Genomic DNA, 19,298 nt, shown 5'->3' on the forward strand with positions numbered 1-19,298 from the left:
CGATCTCAAAACGATGTTAATATACACAAAATTACCTGTGTCACGAACCGTGTTCGAAGGCTGTTAGCTGGACGATTAAATACGGTGAAATTAATATACGTACATCGGGTATATAATTATGTATACACATATATTATACGTATATATGCATACATAATGCCATCCGAGCATCAGCTCGCACTACAGTCAAAACGCACGGTCCTCGCGTAGTTCGATTGAAAATTCTCGATTACCGTAACGACGTTTTTCGCGCGGATCGTTCGACTTGGGGCAAAATATAATGAAAATAATGATAACGATAATAACAATAATCATAATAATTCCGACCGGAATATCGGCGAGAATTCTCGTCGCCGTGACGGTAGGTATACGAGCGAATCGCTCGTAGCGAAGTGGGGTGCGCCTCGCGGAACGATTTGGTGTATAATGCATCGAAGCTTCGAAGAGCTTTCGCAAAATTGCCGGCACGCCGAGCTCGTAACTGTTATTAGATTGTGTATATGTAATAACGCCTGTAAATACGTAATTTATGTTACGAACGAGGTACGTTAGGGACGCCCGTCGACCTACTGCCGAGAAATATTGAAATCCGAGTACTTTCCCGCTGTTGTCTCTTTTCGAGAAAATAATTGAGGAAGAAGGAATTATGGAACGAAAGAATCAATGGCCGGAGAGTAAAAGGGTAGAAGGATCAGAGGGAGGAGAGGCGGCGTTGTTCGAGATCGGACAATAAAGTTATAGAAGCGAGACTTTGTCACTCTTCGACTCTCTCTCCTCTCCTCCCATTCACTTCCTTTCCTTCCCTTCCTTTTACTCGTTCCTTATACACTTGACATTTGCACAAAGTGAGAAATAATTGAATTCTTCCTATCTTGTACAGATATCGCGCTTAGCCAATTAAGAGCCCTGCAGCCTCTCTGAATAAGGGCAAAGGATCCGAGGACGGTAACTGTACGTTTTCTATATGGGTATTATCTAACGAACACGCACATCGTCCTTCCCCCGGGGAAACTTCGGGGCAATCCTTTTCGGCCAGGACAATAAGATATACGGTATCTGGCCTCTGCACGCGACTTTGTATCCTGCGATAAAAAAAGAAAAAAAGAAGAAAATTTTCTCATAACTTATCCGTTTATCCGAATAACTTACCAATTTTTTTCAATCTTTTATTATCGCTGATTTATTTCTCGATCGAATCGGCAAATTTGGATCCTTTCTTCTTCGTCCTTGAATATTTCCACCGTTACTATTATTGTTATTGTTATTATTATTATTTAGCTTACCCACTATTATTTACAGCGATCTCGGATCTCGAGACATTGTTTAAAATTTCAATGACACTGGTTTTCGGAGGGTTCAATCCGAGCAAAGGTTTATTATTAGTCATTGTCGCGAACATTTTTTTCTTTTGCTTTCGATTCTTTTTATCGTTTGATGAAAATAATTTCCGCTCTTTTTACTCGCACTTTATTGTTCGTGACACGCGTGTCGTACACTTGTTATAAACGTCAACGAGACGCACACGTAGGTATTATCATACACGCGGGAATTTCCGGGCACGTGTAAAGTGAAGAGTTTATTTATCTCCTTTCTATAAATCAATTTTTTCCCTCCTGAATGGCGAGGGATTCGCCCGCGCTTCCCATTCACGTACGAAAATTGATTCAATATTTTTCACTCTGATCGAAAAGTTACTTCTTTCCTCCGGCTGTAGCCGGGGTTTCTCTTTTATACAACCGAGAAACTTTTCCACACAGATCGCGTGTGTGAAAAATAATATGTTACAGAAAAAAACAAGCAAATACGAAGTTAGTCGAATGTAATGCACAACTGTTATTATTATTATTATTATTATTCGACCGTGTATCGTCTACTTTTCTTACTCCGTTTTCCCGCTGGATCAGTCAGTTTTTATAGATCTCCTACACGAACACTATTTTTTAGCTTCGGTTCTTTTCGTGAAAAGTTTCATACAATGTTTTTTATTTTATCAAATTCGTCTAAAACGACAAGATCGACGACGTCGAGATTTGCGAATTAATTACGAAACATAAACACTTCCGAATAAAATGATATATCTTCAAATTTTATCGACCTTTCAATTAAACGACGTGTTTTACAATTACAGATGAGAACGTGTGTGTGCGTGCGAGTGTATGGCAATTTTTCGTACGATTACCCGCAATATTACGACACGCGACGACGAATATTAAATCGCACACCTACTGCAACGATAACAGTAATTAAAAACTCTTACTCTCTCTCTCTCAATCATCGTTATTGAAAATAAATAACAAACATTGAAAACTACATATGGTTAAAATCACGCACTGGCTATTACAACGCACTTTACGTACGACAAGTAGTTTACATTGTTATAACTTGTTTATCCAGCGATTGTCCGCGTTGCGTGAAATATTATTGCGACAGTAATTACAACTGTAATTCACATGTTGCACGAAAATTAGACAAGGCTGAGAAAATTATCGAAACGAAAGTATAAAGGCGAGAGGAAAAAAAAACGAACAAAAATTCCGTTCGGCGAAATTAAAAACAAACATTAAGAAAAAAAAAAAGAAAACAAAGTGAAAAGCTCCCCCGCCGTGTAACCGTGACGAAAATTCACACAACCGAATATCCACTCTCCGGTTGACGGACAGGTCCGCGTCAAGGGTAGGAAACGGCAGTTTTCTAAAAATGTTTCGCACTCGCTCTCCTCTCCTCTTCTCTCCTCTTCCCGACGCCCACCGAACGCCCTCGACGCTGATCCGCTGCAGGGTTGTCTACGAAACGCGATTAAGAGGGTGCCGCGCACGATGCCGGCATCACCTGTACCTCGACCAGCCAGCAACCGACTGTGAGACACACGACCCTCCGAAGCCAAACGGGGTTATACAGTCTCCCAAACCATCCCCCATCCCAACCCCCGGAGGATCGCCGAGAAAGCTTCGACCGGCAACCGCGACGCGGGGTTGCTCGCAGTATCAACTTTTGCACCAACCTTATAAATACGAGTCGCGGCCCAAGTCCGAGGGTGCCGCGGCGCTTGAGGGATGCTTTATCATTTTATTCCTCATTTTTTCACATTTTTCTTTTTTTACAACTATTACGTACCTACCTTACAGGTATATACGTACATGATATACCGAAGCGTGAGAGAAAATCGTACCTACAATGTATGTATATACCTGTATGAGTATCACGGGCGAGGAATAAGATTTCCTTGGGGGATTTCCGCCTCTCCCCCATCCCTGTCACCCTGCACCCTATGCGGAATTATCGAATCAAGACGAATGATTCGTGGAAACGATTGCGTGCGATACGTGTCATTGCGCGAGGCGTATAAGCGAATTATCGATCGATCCGTGTCGGAGATTCGATTTTTGGAGGGAAATTTGGGACATCTGACCAGCGTGTAACGTACAAGTAACTAACGTTACGTATGTTTGCGGTGAAAGAAAATCAGGTCTTGTTACGTGTACATGTGGGGTTACTTTTTGCAGGCAAAATATATACAGACTCCCTCCTCTCGAAGAGGGGTAAAAGAGAGCTGCTGATGATGTTTCTCCTCGACACCAAACGCTCGGGGAATAGACCGCGACAATAGGGCGTAAGCGTCGTTTTTGGGGGTGCGCATGAGCGCGACGCCGACGCCAAGCGGCGTCGGTATTGAGTGGCCGCTACATAATATATTAAATATGGCTTTGGAATATTTTTTCACCATCCCCGTGTCCCGATCCCGCCGTTGCAGGACTTTGGTTCGCTTTTCTTTTCACCGAATCTCTCCGCCCGCCCATGTATTATTCACCCACGTACATATCATATACTTATGTATAATATATGTGTACACATACCTACGTGTATAATGTTGCATGTACCTACACGTATGCTTCCACTTTTTTCTTATTGAGGTCCGAATTTTCGGTCTAGGCTGCAGCTTTTTTCCGACCTCCCAAAGGGCCGTGACGCCGACGACGACATTCTTTATCGTTTTCCCCTTGTTTATGTCAATATTAAAACAAGTCCCAGATATACAGGTGGGTATATACCGTAAGCATCGCTGTTAAGCCCGCCGAGTAGCGGTTGAAGAAAAGCTCCGGTAAGACGAGGGACGGGTTTTTCATGTTTTTTCTCTTACTACGGTCATTTACTTCAACGCCGGTCTTGAGGCAGGTGTATAATAATCTGTGTGGCTGTATCCAAAAAAAAAAAAACCAAAAAAACCAAGTAAAACAACATCACCACAATTTTATGTGTAATACTTTCGGATTATCGTCGGATGTGGCACTTAATTTGAAAATGCGAGTAAACTCTGACGAGGTCTTTTAATCCGAAAGGGGCGCCCGGCGAAAGCTTAGCTCCAAATTGGTTAATTTTGAAAATGATTAATTTAACGACTGCAGCGTAATTTATGGTATGTACGTATTGTACACGTATACGTATATTTATTGTATTATAATAAACAACGCGAGAAATACCATCGACAATATTATCCCTCACGAGATCCGATATCGAAAACGTATAAACGTCGACGAAAGTGTTTCGTTACTCGGTGATCAATTCTCGCTTTGACCTAGGCCCTGTTTTATGTCCGCTTAGAAGTACGTGATACATCTACGTACAGCGGAGTGTTTTTTTTTTTTTTTTTTCATTTTCGACCCTTTAGAATTTCGACCCACAGCTTGGTTCCAAATAAATTCATGATTAAAAATCTCCTCCAAAGCGGTGATCTCTATCTCAATCGTAAGTCTCCGTGCAAGAGCTGTGAAGTTTGTCACTTAAAATACACCCGTTTTCACTTAATTTCTATTCCTTTCTATGTCAGATGTGCCAGAATTAGAATTTGACTTTTTTGCGAGTTTGATATCACTGGACTACTGACATAAAATGCTTCAATGACGATGCTAATATTTTTCATCAAATAGTAGCATCGGTTCTCATTGATTTCTTACGCTTGTAGATTTTTTTGCAAATAATCAGTCCCACGATCAAATATAAGTTTACTGAAACTTTAGTAAAGGAGTGTATGTTTTAAATGTCAAATTTCACAGACCTTGCGATAGGATTTACGATGGCGATAGAGAACTTGTGCTTTTCAGGATATTACTATATATTTACTTGGCCCCAATTTAGGATGGCATCCCGGTCAAATTTTTAAAAAGTTCCTTAATCAGGACCACCCTAATGTAGGTACAGGATGAAGGAGATCCACGTAAATTCGATGATCGCTGCCGATTTCATCACAATATTAATATAAATTCATACGATTCAAGAGATGAATTGCGGACTACAATATCCGTATCATTGAAAACTCATCCTCTTGAGAAGAAGTTTTTTGACAGATTTATATCTTAGTAAGAATAATATTAACCATAATAATAATAATAATAATAATAACAACAATTATTGCAAGAAGCGACGCGTTCCTTCTGCTTGCCGCAGGATATGTACGACCCAGAAAGACTTATTCGGCAGCTGCCATGCTGGCGGGCTGTACAGAAGAAGCCGCTGTGAATATAAATTAAATTACAAATTCAATCATTCCTTTCGCAACTTTCTCGCGAGTTATATAATAAAAGAAGAAATAGTCCCCCACCCCCCCCCCAATGAACAGCTTTAGAAAAAGCACCGCTCTCCTCGTCCTCATTTCTTACATACATCCGGCATTTTACCTGGATTAATACAGATATATAGATAGAGAGGGGGTGAATAGAAGGAAATAAAAGAAGAATACTTCACTTTAATCTCGTTACTGAAAATAATGTAGATATAATTTGAAACTAATATATTATGCAATATCTGCTCGAATTCGCGAGTTTATTGACAATACGATAAAAATTATACGGTGTGGCGAATTACCGTCGTCGTATATAGCGAAAACTTAATTCCTCTCGCAGAGGAAGAGACGAAGAAAAAAGCAAATTAACTTGCTGAAAAAACATCACGTCGAATCATTTTGCTCACACAGAATCACCGTAGGTACTAATTTCATCCACCGTTAAAGCGGAGCCGTATTTTTTTCCCTACGGCTCTCGTTTCGAGACGGGTGTAATTTGAAAATCCGTGTGATTCCTGCGCATAACGTCAAATCGACGTTACCAAATGTCACCTCAAACCTGCCTGCGTATCTAGCGGAATTACGCGACACGCGATTCGACGCTTTGCCAACAATAATTTCCACGTCCAGCCTATAACGGACGTCCAGACGATTGTGAGAGAAATAAACACCCGGCGTAATTCCCTTGTATATAATACAAACGAGGTCGTCTCTCCTGAATCGCAGAGAGTGAGTAAAATTCGACGTTTCGTTTGGATTGTTACAAAATACCTCCACGGTGCAGCCGACCGTCCCAACAACTTTCCTTTATAGATTTTCACGCGTCACGTGAACCCGGCCTGTTTTATTCCGTCATTATGCGACAGACAGAGCTTGATGCCAAGCGCGATAAATTCATAAAGTCCCAACAAATTTTCCTCCGAAATGAATTGTAAAAGAGGACAATATTTCACCCGCTTCCCGTTTCCGCCGATCTTGATCGTACGGCCTTTGATATATTTCTCGCACATGCTTAGACGCGGTTACAATACGTCGATCTCGATGCTTATTGAGAAGCGTAAGATACCTTTCATGTGATATCAGGCAACATCGTTCACGCCGAAAAAATAATGTCAGACCTCTTTCGGGAACATCGTGCTTGCCTTTGATTTTGCGAACGGATAAAACCTATCATTAGCCAAAGTGTATTCACTCGGAGCATATAACATGATAGCTGCAGGGTTGAGCGAATGAAAATTGACCCAACTCACCCTCTGCGATAATCATACACTTACTCGGGGGTACTCTGTGTCGCTTTTATGTTGCGTTCAACCGTCAAGTCGATGGTTATGCATTATATGTATGCCTCCGTTGTGTGTTGCGAGTCGCAAACACTTGTTAAAATCTACATTGCAGGCTTGTTTGCTCGTTTACGTGATGCCAAGGCTAACCGTTTGTTGCTACCACAACGGGGGGAAAGGTGGACCAGGTACTGCAAGCTTGTCTGAAATAAGGGCTCTTCTTGTTATGTTTGAATTTTTTCAACAATATCTGGAGCTCGCATCGTCAAGTTAAAATTTTTTTGTTAGGTTTTGTTGAAAACTCAAACTATTTTTCAAATCGCTCGATATTTGAATATTTCCTTACACCTACAGACTTTCGCAAATTTCATTCGCGAGATCGCAGTCACCCCCAGTCTTTTGAAAACTCGAAAATTCACACAAATTTCAATGAATCTTAATGGAATTTGACAATATTGATGATTTCCGGATCGCAAATTGACGCAACGTCTTTATTCGGGAATAATTCGTACCTTTGTTAATCCGTACAAGGCAAACATGTGTGCAGCCATACGATATGAAGGTGGCGTCTAGGGTTGCCTACACGCAATACTTCGCATACACATTACACTGTTTGACCACAAGCAACGCGGTATTAATTAGCGTCGTGTGTTTTTGCGATCGGAGAGATACAGGTGGTGGCGGTTTTGGGTTTGGCGAACCTCGAGGCGGTCTGTACGCAGATTCATCACGATTAGACGGAAGGTGGAGTGAAAGAGAGAGAAAAAAATGTAAATAAAAATAAGAATAAAAATAAAAAAAGAAATTTCAAATTAATGGGAAAAGTAGAAAAAAAATATTTAAAAACGTTGGAAAACCCCGACACGATTACGAGTATAAAAGGTCCGTAGGGTTACCCTTTCAATGTTAGAGTAACTGCTGGGCCGGACGTTGGAGGGAAACAGAAAACGAAAATGAAAAAAGTGGAGGGAACATGGCGGCGTGTTAATCGTGGACCACGATATGAGGCCGGTACTATATGTGTTGCTTCGCGCTTGAAAGTAAAGCTTGATCGTATACATAAAAGCTGCTGAGTCGGTCAGGGAATCAAAAGTATACCTCGGTGTACTTGCATAAATCCCTGAGTTAATCACGCAATGGAGTTGAACGCGTTATAGCGCTCGTTTGCAAACCTGGAATACGACTCGTTTAAAACGGAAGTCGAACATTTTTATTCCTCGTGTAACTATACGACGCGACGCCGCGATTTTCTCTCCCTGTAATAAAAATCTCAATCAAGTGGAACTGCGGTGCTGAAAATAGGCGGAAAATCGAGTTGAGATCGACTTCCAATCCCGAATAAAGAAAGAAAATTTACAAATTTCATTATAGATATATGTCATACCTATACCGTTACGATCGATAGATTGTGGCAGAAAAAAACAATCGCCGATTTTTCCCACGAATTGGTATGCATCTATGCGTTATACCTATCGCGAAGAAAAACTTGAGCCATTTCTTTCTATCGGCAAAGTCAAGCTTGCGTATTTTTCAGAGGGCTTACGGAATTCTCAGTATTTTTATTGAATTTTTATTTTCGATTCAAGGTCCGGCGCGTGATATATGGTATAATATATAGTCTAATATGCACGCGTGCACATTTCGCAGGGTCTGTAGATAATTTGAACTTTTTCCCTGTACGGCTGAATGGTAAATTTCCTAAGGATTCTTTAATCTAGAATTATATCAGGCGGGTGTGAAAATCCCACGGGTCTGTGAAAAAGTGTGAGGTATACCCGACATTGGTATATGGCTTTCCACTTCGTTTCATGTATATTACACACGCGCATGCATGTACGTATATATATATAATATATGATACGTTGCACATTGAAAGCGAACGCTGATTTATTTCCAATTGAAGTCGGTATGGATTGTCGAAAAAAAAATTACCTCGTCCTACCGAAGATTGTAGTTGAATGTAAGAAGTAATGTGAAAATTTAAGATCAACTCGTAAAATCGTTGGTTGTACTTCGTACGGCAAAATGCTCTTGATTCGACTGCTTTATCTCGGAATAATAAAATGCTCTCGAGGCATGGAATGAATGGAGGAAAATCAGAGGCGACTCTTCAGTTTCATATAATTGGATTATTTCATGGAATTTCAGTCAATTATTAAGGATTCAAGCGAGGTTAAAATCTAGCTGAATAATATCATTGTATATGTATATTTTACAAATAATACAAATATACAAGTTTTTCAAAATTTATTTCAGTACACTGCACGATGATGAAAACCCGGACTATATTTTAAACAGAATATAATTTACGTGCAAACAAATTACAGAGAAAAGATTTTTTAAAAATGGCATGAGAAAAGAACTTTGGGCAAAGAAATTAGTCCGACCGTTAAGACCGACTTCAAAGGACTGCATATTCCGTTCTATGTTTGAAAGATTTCTCCGTTGCAGACTCGGTTCCATTAGCCCACTTAAGCCTCTGCAGCTAGGCAGTATATATTAATCTATACAGAGAATATTACATATATTTACATTTGATTATTCGCCTACCTTCTGCAGCTGTCCTTACCGCGCTAGATTTGAATCCCAACGTGCTGCAATTATTTATTTCTATGTAAATAGATTTGCGACGAGAAAATTAAAGCTTCCATAGTACGAACGGCGAGAGCCGAATTAACGCGAAGGTAAATTACGATGGCCAAAATCTGACTCTCTTTTGAGTCCAGTTGAAAACAAAGAGCAATTTTTAATCGTAAATAAAAACTCGCTGCGCGTCTAGATTGTCCGATGATTTTGCGTTTTTGAATTATTGCAAATTAGCACGAGTAACATAGTTGCACGGTTGTACATAAAACATTCGCAAGTTGATATCTACAGATATATGGTAGTCAACACGGTTACCTGTATCATTTTCCCGTGTTATTTTAGTACGTAATTTCCTAATTAGCCAGCAATATCACGCGTTGAAGGATATTACTGTGCTCGCTTGGTCGCGGCTCGGGAACGTTGATAATCACAGCTGTATATATATTCCGTTTGACGGTCGTACATTAGCGTTATCACATACCTTGATTCTCATACCAGGATATCAGTTTAAAATATATCTGCAGCTAAATTCTAATGCCATAAATTATTGAATTATATAATTTTTTCTCATCTTCCTCTCAACGCCACGTTTGCATAATCTGATAATACGTATACGTATGTGTTTCACCGCCAATCAATACACGCGGACAATTCTCTTCTGCACAGCTGTTAACACATGCGGAAGATCATAATGTTATAATCTAACTCTGCAACTAAATGACAAAATATATGTACGTAGAACCACGACGTCAACATTATTTTCCTTCAAAATGTTATGGAGAACAAAAGCAAAATAAGAACAGCTCACCGAAAAATCGCGTGAAGTGAATTTGAAAAAATTTATATTATCGCACAAAAGATGCATCTATGCAATTACCAGCTGCATGAATGTATCGAAGGTGTATTGCGTGAGGATAAGAAAAGAAGATACGCCGATGTGAAATAGAAAACTGTAAATTTACATTGACAATTTGTATATACATATAAAGCTCTAGGTCGAGGCAACGTCATCGAGCCGTATTATAGATGAGTTGCAAACGTGACCAGCATTATACTGACATCATCGTGTCGGCTGTCGCACATATGCCGTAATCGCATTTGGAACTATGGTCTCAGGGGTGTACAAAGCGGTTCAGGAGAGATCGGACTTTGCTCGCCGTACTATATCTACAGAACTGAAATTAATCAACGGATTTCATTCCCGCTTTTGCGAGTAAAATTTTGCGTCGTCGACCTGTTATCAACTCGACTGTGGGGGTTTTTTTCCTCTTTGTGAGAAAAAAAAAGAAATAAAAAATTGTCAACATAGGTATGTTCGAGACTGTAGTCCACACACGCGTTAATCAATAACAATTATCACTCAAACAGGCCGGATTTTGTTTACTTTTCGTAAAGATATGCAATAGAGATTTTTAAACATTCGTTCAGAAACTCGATGTGAAGTTTGGAGGATTGGTGATGATCCAATTCAACGATCGATTTCATATTTCAGTTGTTATAATTGGTTGATGGATGTGAAATACATCAATTAATTAATATTACATGGTCGTTAAGACGAATCCGCTTTACGTGTGTTGGTGGACAATTTATACGCCCAAGAGCGTGTATATAATGATTATCTAGGAGGTGGCGTTGCGTGAGACGGATGCTTGAACGTAAAAAAATCATTATTCAACCGTAACTTTTGTTCTTTATATCGTATATTCTAGCGGACAACAACGCTCAGTGTTCACAATTTGTCGTTTGTACAAATCTACGGACAATTAAGTGAACCGTGCAAGACATTATTGTCCATATTTGTCACGGAGGCTAGATAGATGTATTCAAATTCCGTGTGAACGGTGAAAATCGATTCTCGAAATAGTGGTCGTATCGTTTTTATTCCCGTTCGAGATACACAGCTGTGAATATGTGAAGCTTGATTAGTTTGTCGTCTGGCCGCTAGGGCGGCAGCACCTACCAATCAAACAATGTCAAATGTCAAATCAAACCAATAATTGACAAAGTGTTGCAACGAGTCGTGCAACCGATTGGATTATGCATATGTTGTATAAAACTCTGACACCAATTGTAGAAACATGTTGTCGGATTATCGGCCGTTCGTTTACGCCGCACTTCGTCCAACCGCGGTAGAAAAATTTGGCATGTTTTAGGGGTTAAACGACGATCAACGGTTGAGAAGAAAAACCGAGTTTGACGGAACTATCGATGCCGCGAGAAAATTAAAGGAATTTTTATTGACGTGCGATTGACCACCGAGGTACGTAATTGAGGGTTATTTTGAATACTTATCGTCAATGGAATCGAAACGGTTCGTGATTTGTAAATGAAAAATATGGGGAAAATAGGCGCGTTAAAATTACATCGAAATCTTGAGCCGCTAGATACGTTCGCAATGTCAGTTTCAACTTCAAACGTTCAATTGAGCGGCACGCGCGCGCATTGGCCGAAGCTTTTCACAACAATCAGCTGATAGCGGAGGGGACAGAGACAGACATTTTTACATCAAAGTCCCCGAAAACACTTTGGATTTGACGTTCGTTCGGTGGGCGAAGTAGGTTTTTTTTTTTTGTCCATTCGAATTTATATAATAAGTGTTTGAACGTCGGTCCTAGTACGAAGGGACATATTTTGTGGAAGTTTGACGGTAGTGGTGTGATTATTGAAATAACTCTAAGTCTTAATTCATAAACGAGACCGACGGATTTATCGGTATTTTGCGAAGCAGTACATTATGCGCTAACTTAGTGAAATGGCTGCCAACGAACAACGTCAAGAGGTGAGTCTTTCTTCTCGTTAAGAAATGAGAATTGGCTCGTTCAAAGGTTGATTTTTCTCATCATCAAACGACGCGTAATCCCGCATACATTTTACGGTTAAATGACGAAGCAACCGTCTTATCGGCTGGTCAATTTATGTGAAAATCATCGGAATTCGGTACCGTGTCATCGCAGAAAATAAAGCAACGACAGGCGAGCGCGGATTAACCTTGAGACTTTTGAAGAAATAATTGACAAATAAAAACCAACAAGCAATCGTCGCGAATTACTTTATGTACGTTGGAATACGGGGCGGATATAATCGCCGATCTTTTACCACATCTCGTTTTCAGAACCTCGTCAAATCTCGTTGATGAAAATTTCCTACGACATATACGTATATTCGAGATCGGTGATATTCAATTCGTGATATTTACATTCCTTGCAAGCAGCTGTCATTTTGTCATTGCGATATGTCACGGATTTTCTCTTATTTTACGACACCTACAACGTCGGGGAACGATCAAATATTTCTCACATTACGGCTCCACCTTTTTCACTCCCATTTCGTCGCCCAAATTCGACAATATTTTTTTTTTACTCGCCATCCCAGCTCTCCAACAAATAAGACCGAGGTGTTTCTGTAGCACCTAATATTCCCAAATGACTCAACAACAATACAGAAACACTGCTTCAGCGAATTCCTTTATTTTCTCTACAATCTGTCATCGATCCAACAAAATTGTCCCATATTTAATGAACTGATATTACGATAAATCGGTAAAACGAAATTTTCGAAAGCGAATGAAAGTCATGACACAGGAATAAAATAAAAAATTAACGAAGTAACGACATTTTGGTAACCTTGTATCTGGGCGTCTGCTTGTATTTTACTGAAAAAATATCACCTCCAATACTAAAAATAGTTGCAATATTTCCTAAATCTTACCACTTCGCATCTCTGCATTAAGAAGGCTGAATAAAAATGCTCTTGCCAGATACGGATAACCGATCGCTGTCTCAAGATTTTTGAAGTTCATGTCTCACATATGCTTTCCTCGCACTTTTGTCATTTGGAAATAAATATGTATCTTAACAATATTCGGCAGCTGTCAGTTTGAAAATTACTGTTTTAAATAACTCATGATTGTCAACGACGTCAGGTTTCCAAGTTCTGTCTGTATGAAATTTCTTCAAACTGTAATGGAATCATGAGCTTCAAGAAAACATATCCAGCGACGATGGTGGGGATCGTTGAGTGCGTTATAAATGAAAATAAAATGGAAACATCTTTGTCCATATTGTTGATTCCTTAACAATTGAGGTTAGAAGGCTGCCACTAATGTCAGCATTAAAATCATGGTATAAAAATAGCAGTTAGCTCAACCATGTATTTAGATGTCTGGAAACATCTAAGGAAGATTTTTGAATATTTTTTTCTTTAATTCAATACCTTCATCTGAAAAATTTTGCTTTCATTCTACTACAATAAAAGTTTTCTTTTTTCCAAAAAGAGTACAAGCAATAGTTTTACATCTTCCCATGGAATTTTTTACATTTTTCAGTCTTGATCTTCTTTCCATTGAATTTTTTCCTCGAACATATGGCGGATAAAATTGTAAGGGACAGTCTAAATTGTTTCAATTTAGTTTATCAGTACATACACTTTAATGTATCAAGCGATGCTTACTTTGGGTAATTACACTTCAAGAATCATGAATTTTCTCAACCTCGGTAAAACTTTCTCTTTGTGAACTCTGTTATATTAAAATGTAGTTTAATAGGTTTGATCCATGACAAATCAGCGTCTAAAAATCCCTTGGTATTTATATTTACATCGATGAGAATGGTTGTGTTTTGTAAATATAATTTAATATTTGACATTTTTTATTACCAGCCATAGTGCCACATCTAACACTTTAATAGATGTTTCAGGTGTCTTACTTATTTTTCAAGGCGCAAGACAATCATGTTTTCCTCTCGAGGTATATTTATAGATCCAAGACAATAATATTATAAGTATTGCATGAAAATTCTAATTATACTTGATAAAAGTGTATCTACTCTACACTTATTAATGAATGCTTTGAAAGCAGGTTTGTTCAAAATCTGGAAAATTCCCAAAGTGGACTGATGTAAAGGGACATGAACGAAAATTTCAAATTGAATTTCTCTTCTTGGATACATGTTTTGCAATCAGGTCATTGAACTATTTTTCCAAACAGTGACACCAAGTTTCATTTATGTTGTAACTCGCAGATAATTTTATATTCTAATAGAATTTCCAGGAATCTTATTCCCCTATAACAAGCCTGATAAGTTTTAATTCAAAATGAGTATCAAATATTTCTCACGTATCGTAAATAAGTATTATGAAAAAAAGATTAAATAAAATGGATGTAACAAATTTTTGCAAATAATTTTCAAACAATAAGTCAGCAACGATTTTGCTGATGGATAAATTTTTAACTCATGTATAAGAGTAACAAGTGGGTAAAGAAATAGGTTAACACTTCATGCATTGATCAGCAGGATCAAAGGGAGCCAGCGCATCATGCAAGGCGTCCGATGAATGCATTCCTAATTTTCTGCAAACGACATCGTGGCGCGGTGCGAATTGGCTTTCCACATTTAGAGAATCGTGCGGTAACTCGTGTGCTCGGCGAATGGTGGGCAACTCTTCAACCTGATCAGAAACGTTCTTACACCGATCTTGCGCAAGAGGTAGGAGATAGGATAAGTGGAGAGCAAAAATTCAGCAGCTGTTAATAACTGATATAAATTTAAGCTGTTCCTTGCCCAATGCTTTTTTCTGTTAAAATTATGCTGAGCTAGTTTCTAGAGAAAATACATTTAACTGATAGATACATGGCTATTTGCCAAAACTCAATGAAATAACACGGTTGGTTTCTTATTTCTTTCAGTACAAAGATGCGTTTTTGAATGCGAATCCAGATTTCAAATGGTATAAATTACCTGCCCCGCCGTTACGTACTTTAACAACTCGACCAACCAATAAGAAACAAGAATTGGACTTGAGCGATCAGCAAGCCCAATATTTGAACAGCTCCGCGACAGATTCGACAACGTTTGATAAGAGAGAGGGACAATCGATTCAGCCTGGAAAATTGGCAGATGAGTCTCAAATTGGTGGTCTCAGTTCCCTTTTTACCCCACAAAAAATAAAAACGGAAGAAATTTTGCCAGTAACAAACGGTACAAATAATATTACAAATGATAACAAAGATAGCATACCAAAACCTCCAAAAAAACGATGTACGGAGCCTCCACACCCTGTCAGTCAGAAAAGGGAAATTAAGATCAACTTGTTTGGTGAGAAAAAGAGAGAATCGAACAACAATAATCAACAACTTATCGTAAGTTGTACTCTATAGGATGATGTTATACATAAAAAAAATTTATGCTCTTTCCTCTCGGAACTTTTATTGCAAACTGTAACATTGGTCCAAAAGTCACCATTGAAGCCCAGACAAATATCGAGTAACTCTTTTTTCGCACACAGGCTGTTGACAATGAGAAGAGTGCCAATAATTTGTACTACGAAGGTGCAGGATCGCCTGAGGAAAGTACTTTTCGGGGAGAGAGAACCTGCAAGGGATTGCGTTACCAGAAATTTCTTGCAGAACAGTCGCGACCTATCGGGCCACCTGGGCAACAGACTAGGCGAAGAAGAGCAGCTGAATTTCTCAGGTACTCTAATTTCTGTGTTCAACTTTAGTCTCGACTGATCGTCTGGTTGTGATTTTACTCCGTTGATATTGTTAGGTGAAAAATTTGATCAACGTTATTGTTTCTAGTCTCGAAGAACAAACAATTGAAAGGAGGAATTCAATTTCTTCAAATTTCAGTGAAAAGACTGACTCCGTGAGCAGCGAGGGTGGCAGTAGTACTCGAGGTGAATTAGAACATCTGGTGGAAAGGTAGTCATTTTTTATTCATACAATTATTGAGGTCATCAAGAATTTCCTATGATTCTTACTGCTGATTATAGTGCCGAGGGAAAGCTCGAGGCTTCAAAGCCAGAAGAAACAGAGACAGAAGAAGCAGGTGGTCAAATGCAATATGAAACTTGGACCCCTCGCAAAAGATTCAAGGCTGAGTGAGTAAGAGCACTTGAAAGAGATTTTTTAACTGTTTCAGGAATCGATTTATTAATAATATGACATATTTTCACAGAGATTTTAATTTAGAAAAAAAAATAGAGGCGCTGCCATCTCTGAGTTTAGAAGAATTCCAAGAAAAGAAAAAGCAGCAGCGTATCAAGAAGAAAAAGATCTTACAAAAATCAAACCACAATAATTTGAGTCACGAACACAGTAACTGGTCAACCGTTAAGCAGTCGAATGACGTATCAGAAAGAGCGTTATTGGTCGGGAGTCAAAAGCGAAAAGCACGAAAACAAAGCATCACACGTAATGCTGGAGCAAGCTGTGCAGTTCAAAGCGGTGAAAACCAAGACAGTAAAGGTATGTGCTCAAAAAATGTTCAAGTATAGTATTTTAAAAATCAGTTAAATTCACTATGGAATACCTTATAATTTCATTATGAGTTGACTTATTAACGACAATGGTAGCTCATAATTTTGTTCTAATGTGAAGAAATTTCATTCAAATTTAATTAAACCAGTAGAATGGGGTACACCTCCGGACCTTGGTGCACTGGCCTGCCTTGCAGCAGTTGCTGCCGACCGAACCAAACTCACAAAATAATAATGCCTCCTCCAAACTTTATATGAGAGTTTGAATTAACTTAACGTAATACAACCCCCAACACAACCAAAATATGTAATTTGATACTACACACATACAAATATATACGTACTGTGAATATTTCTCGAAGCGATCTTGTCCAGCCACTCAAGGTGACATTGTGCCTTGCATCAACTGCTGTGAGTTGGCTCGAACCGTGAGAATGAGTGAACTCCTTCAAGGTATATTTACAGTATATATTTATATATACATATACGCATATAAACGTTATTATTATTGTCATTATTGATACACTATTATGCCCCATTAAATTTATGAAACCTAATATAAGAAATTATGTTTATATACACATAGTGGTAGGTGACCGTATAGTATAGGTAAACAGGGATATTTTTTAAATATTTTAATACGAGCTACATTTATACGATAGTTATTACCGCAGCATGTACCTAACACTATATACCATTATTATTTTTCCATTGATAATCAATTCTTACTATTCGTTTATGTGATTTCTAACGATACCAGATTCGTATGGATATTTGGTTTGAATTTTAAATGTGATTCTTGTGATTATCTGCAGCTTCATATTTTCTTTCAGATTTCTCTTTCTCACTCTTCCGAAAATTTTTGTCCGCATTGGTAAAGAAACAAGAAAACTGATACGTGTTGAAAATTTATTTATTGACATAGTAAACGCTAACGAACATTTATGCAATGCATATATGTGCATACCCAATCTTGTTTTCTGTCCATACGATCGGTATCTAAACGAACTAGCCGGATGTCATGGTGCTTTGACGTTTTCTTAAACAGTATAGTTAATTAGTGAATATAGAATATAGCGAGAATATATATGTATATATCTATGAATAGATATCTTTTGAAAGAGTTCAATAAGATATTCAAATACACCATACGATATAAAAATTTTATACGGAAGATGAGATCCATTCTGAAAGCAGGTTTTTCAATATTAGGAATTAGTCCGGTTTGTCTGAGATTGCTGCGACCGTAACTAAATCTAATGGGTACTGAATATCTCTGACGTTTCTGTTATGTACTGTTGACTATAACAATTATGATGATAATGAGAAATATTATTATTATGTAACAGCTATATAAATTATCCTGACTGTACTCTGTAAACGTTTGGTGTACGCATTGCAAATAGCTGGCACACAGTATTACGAAGTCCATTACAGTTGGGACAGGAAAAAGAAAAATAAATACAAAATGAGGGGAATATTCTTGTTTTCGATAGAAAAACAACACAAACAGTACCAACAAAAAATACAAAAAAGATATAATCAAAATGTATAAACCAACCCTACAATACGTACGTACATGCGTATGTACGAATACTTACATATATTTTGTAACGATAAGACTACTAAAACTAATATATTTGAATGTATATTAATAATATTTATATCAACTAACGTACATAGAATTAAGATTTTGTGGATACCAGTTTGTTGGCACTGGTGGAGAAAGTAAGAGACTTGTCTGTGATTTTGGCTAAAAGGAATTTTTAATGTTTTATATTTTTCTATCAATTATATCTCTTTAATTGTGTTAAAAACAAAAAATTAATTTTGGAAACAATTCTAGATTGTTAAAAGTGTTATGTTGAAGAATACGTGAAAACAGTCAACCTTGGTTAATTTTTGTGGAGCTTCAGTGGGCCTACCTCTACAGATACCTGATTATACCTGCCATGTCCCTCATTTCCTTTTTCCTTTTCTCACTTCTTTCCCTATTCCTAATCCCAATAAAAGCCACGAAGCTGACTGTTTCTAGTATTTTTCAATCAACGTTTGACGCTATCAACTGTTAATAATTTTTTGTTGGATGATTATCAGGAGATATGTATTATTCTATTTGAAACGTGCCTTGAAAAGATAAAAAATGTACCGATTTACAAACAATGACCAACATCATTTAATGTGATTGGAAAAAATTTTTTTCTCAAAGCTTATATCTCTCGGTCTTTGTATTTCAATCTACATACTATATAAAAAACGCTATTACGATCTGCCGAATTATTCAAACATTATGGAAAGCGGGTATTTGGATTAAAATGTTTAGTCGCAAGGGAGAAGGAGATAAAGATGAGGTATTTTGAAATTGAAATTTTTCGAATTTTACAGCACAAAATCTGTGTAACTAGCTTTAAAATATGTAATTTACACAAGCATATATATATATATTGTATACTTGTAGCATATTGTATACTGTTTATATAAATAAATATATGATATTTTGATGTAACAATTTTGTCACATGCTTCTGAACACTAATTACAGTTGAAGCGTATGTAAAACGTTACCAAAAATGACTTGTTTATACGTATTTATTCTGTTATTATCTAAGTTCAGTAATA

General features: G+C 37.9%; 2 protein-coding genes across 6 annotated transcripts in view; one reads left to right on the forward strand and one right to left on the reverse strand.

The window, feature by feature from the left end:
• The window catches only part of LOC124306872 (dopamine D2-like receptor), a 125,029-nt gene extending 122,168 nt beyond the window's left edge, over positions 1–2,861 (reverse strand). Inside the window, exons 1-2 of one of the 2 annotated variants that reach the window (XM_046767977.1) lie at positions 2,632–2,861; positions 1,150–2,474 (exon numbers count right to left, since the gene is read on the reverse strand). The gene's annotated coding sequence lies outside the window, so the exon portion shown is untranslated. Of the gene's footprint in view, positions 1–1,149; positions 2,478–2,631 lie in introns of those variants that run through there. The other variant, XM_046767976.1, reaches the window with a different exon arrangement.
• Positions 2,862–11,953: 9,092 nt separating this feature from the next.
• On the forward strand, positions 11,954–19,135 carry LOC124308124 (uncharacterized). 4 transcript variants are annotated; one of them, XM_046770511.1, is made up of 8 exons: positions 11,954–12,202; positions 14,712–14,906; positions 15,107–15,559; positions 15,706–15,893; positions 16,001–16,123; positions 16,195–16,302; positions 16,380–16,669; positions 16,833–19,135. In XM_046770511.1, the coding sequence occupies exons 1-8, from the start codon at positions 12,176–12,178 to the stop codon at positions 16,910–16,912; spliced, it is 1,464 nt and encodes a 487-aa protein (XP_046626467.1). In that variant the 5' UTR covers positions 11,954–12,175; the 3' UTR covers positions 16,913–19,135. The 4 variants fall into 4 exon arrangements, with proteins under 4 accessions (XP_046626467.1, XP_046626465.1, XP_046626468.1 ...); XM_046770509.1 differs by having other exon boundaries at positions 11,955–12,202; positions 16,830–19,135; XM_046770512.1 differs by having other exon boundaries at positions 11,955–12,202; positions 16,052–16,123; positions 16,830–19,135.
• The last annotated feature ends 163 nt before the right edge of the window (positions 19,136–19,298 follow it).

Source organism: Neodiprion virginianus, chromosome 6 (assembly GCF_021901495.1).
Source record: "Neodiprion virginianus isolate iyNeoVirg1 chromosome 6, iyNeoVirg1.1, whole genome shotgun sequence".
Classification (NCBI taxonomy): Eukaryota; Metazoa; Arthropoda; class Insecta; order Hymenoptera; family Diprionidae; genus Neodiprion; species Neodiprion virginianus.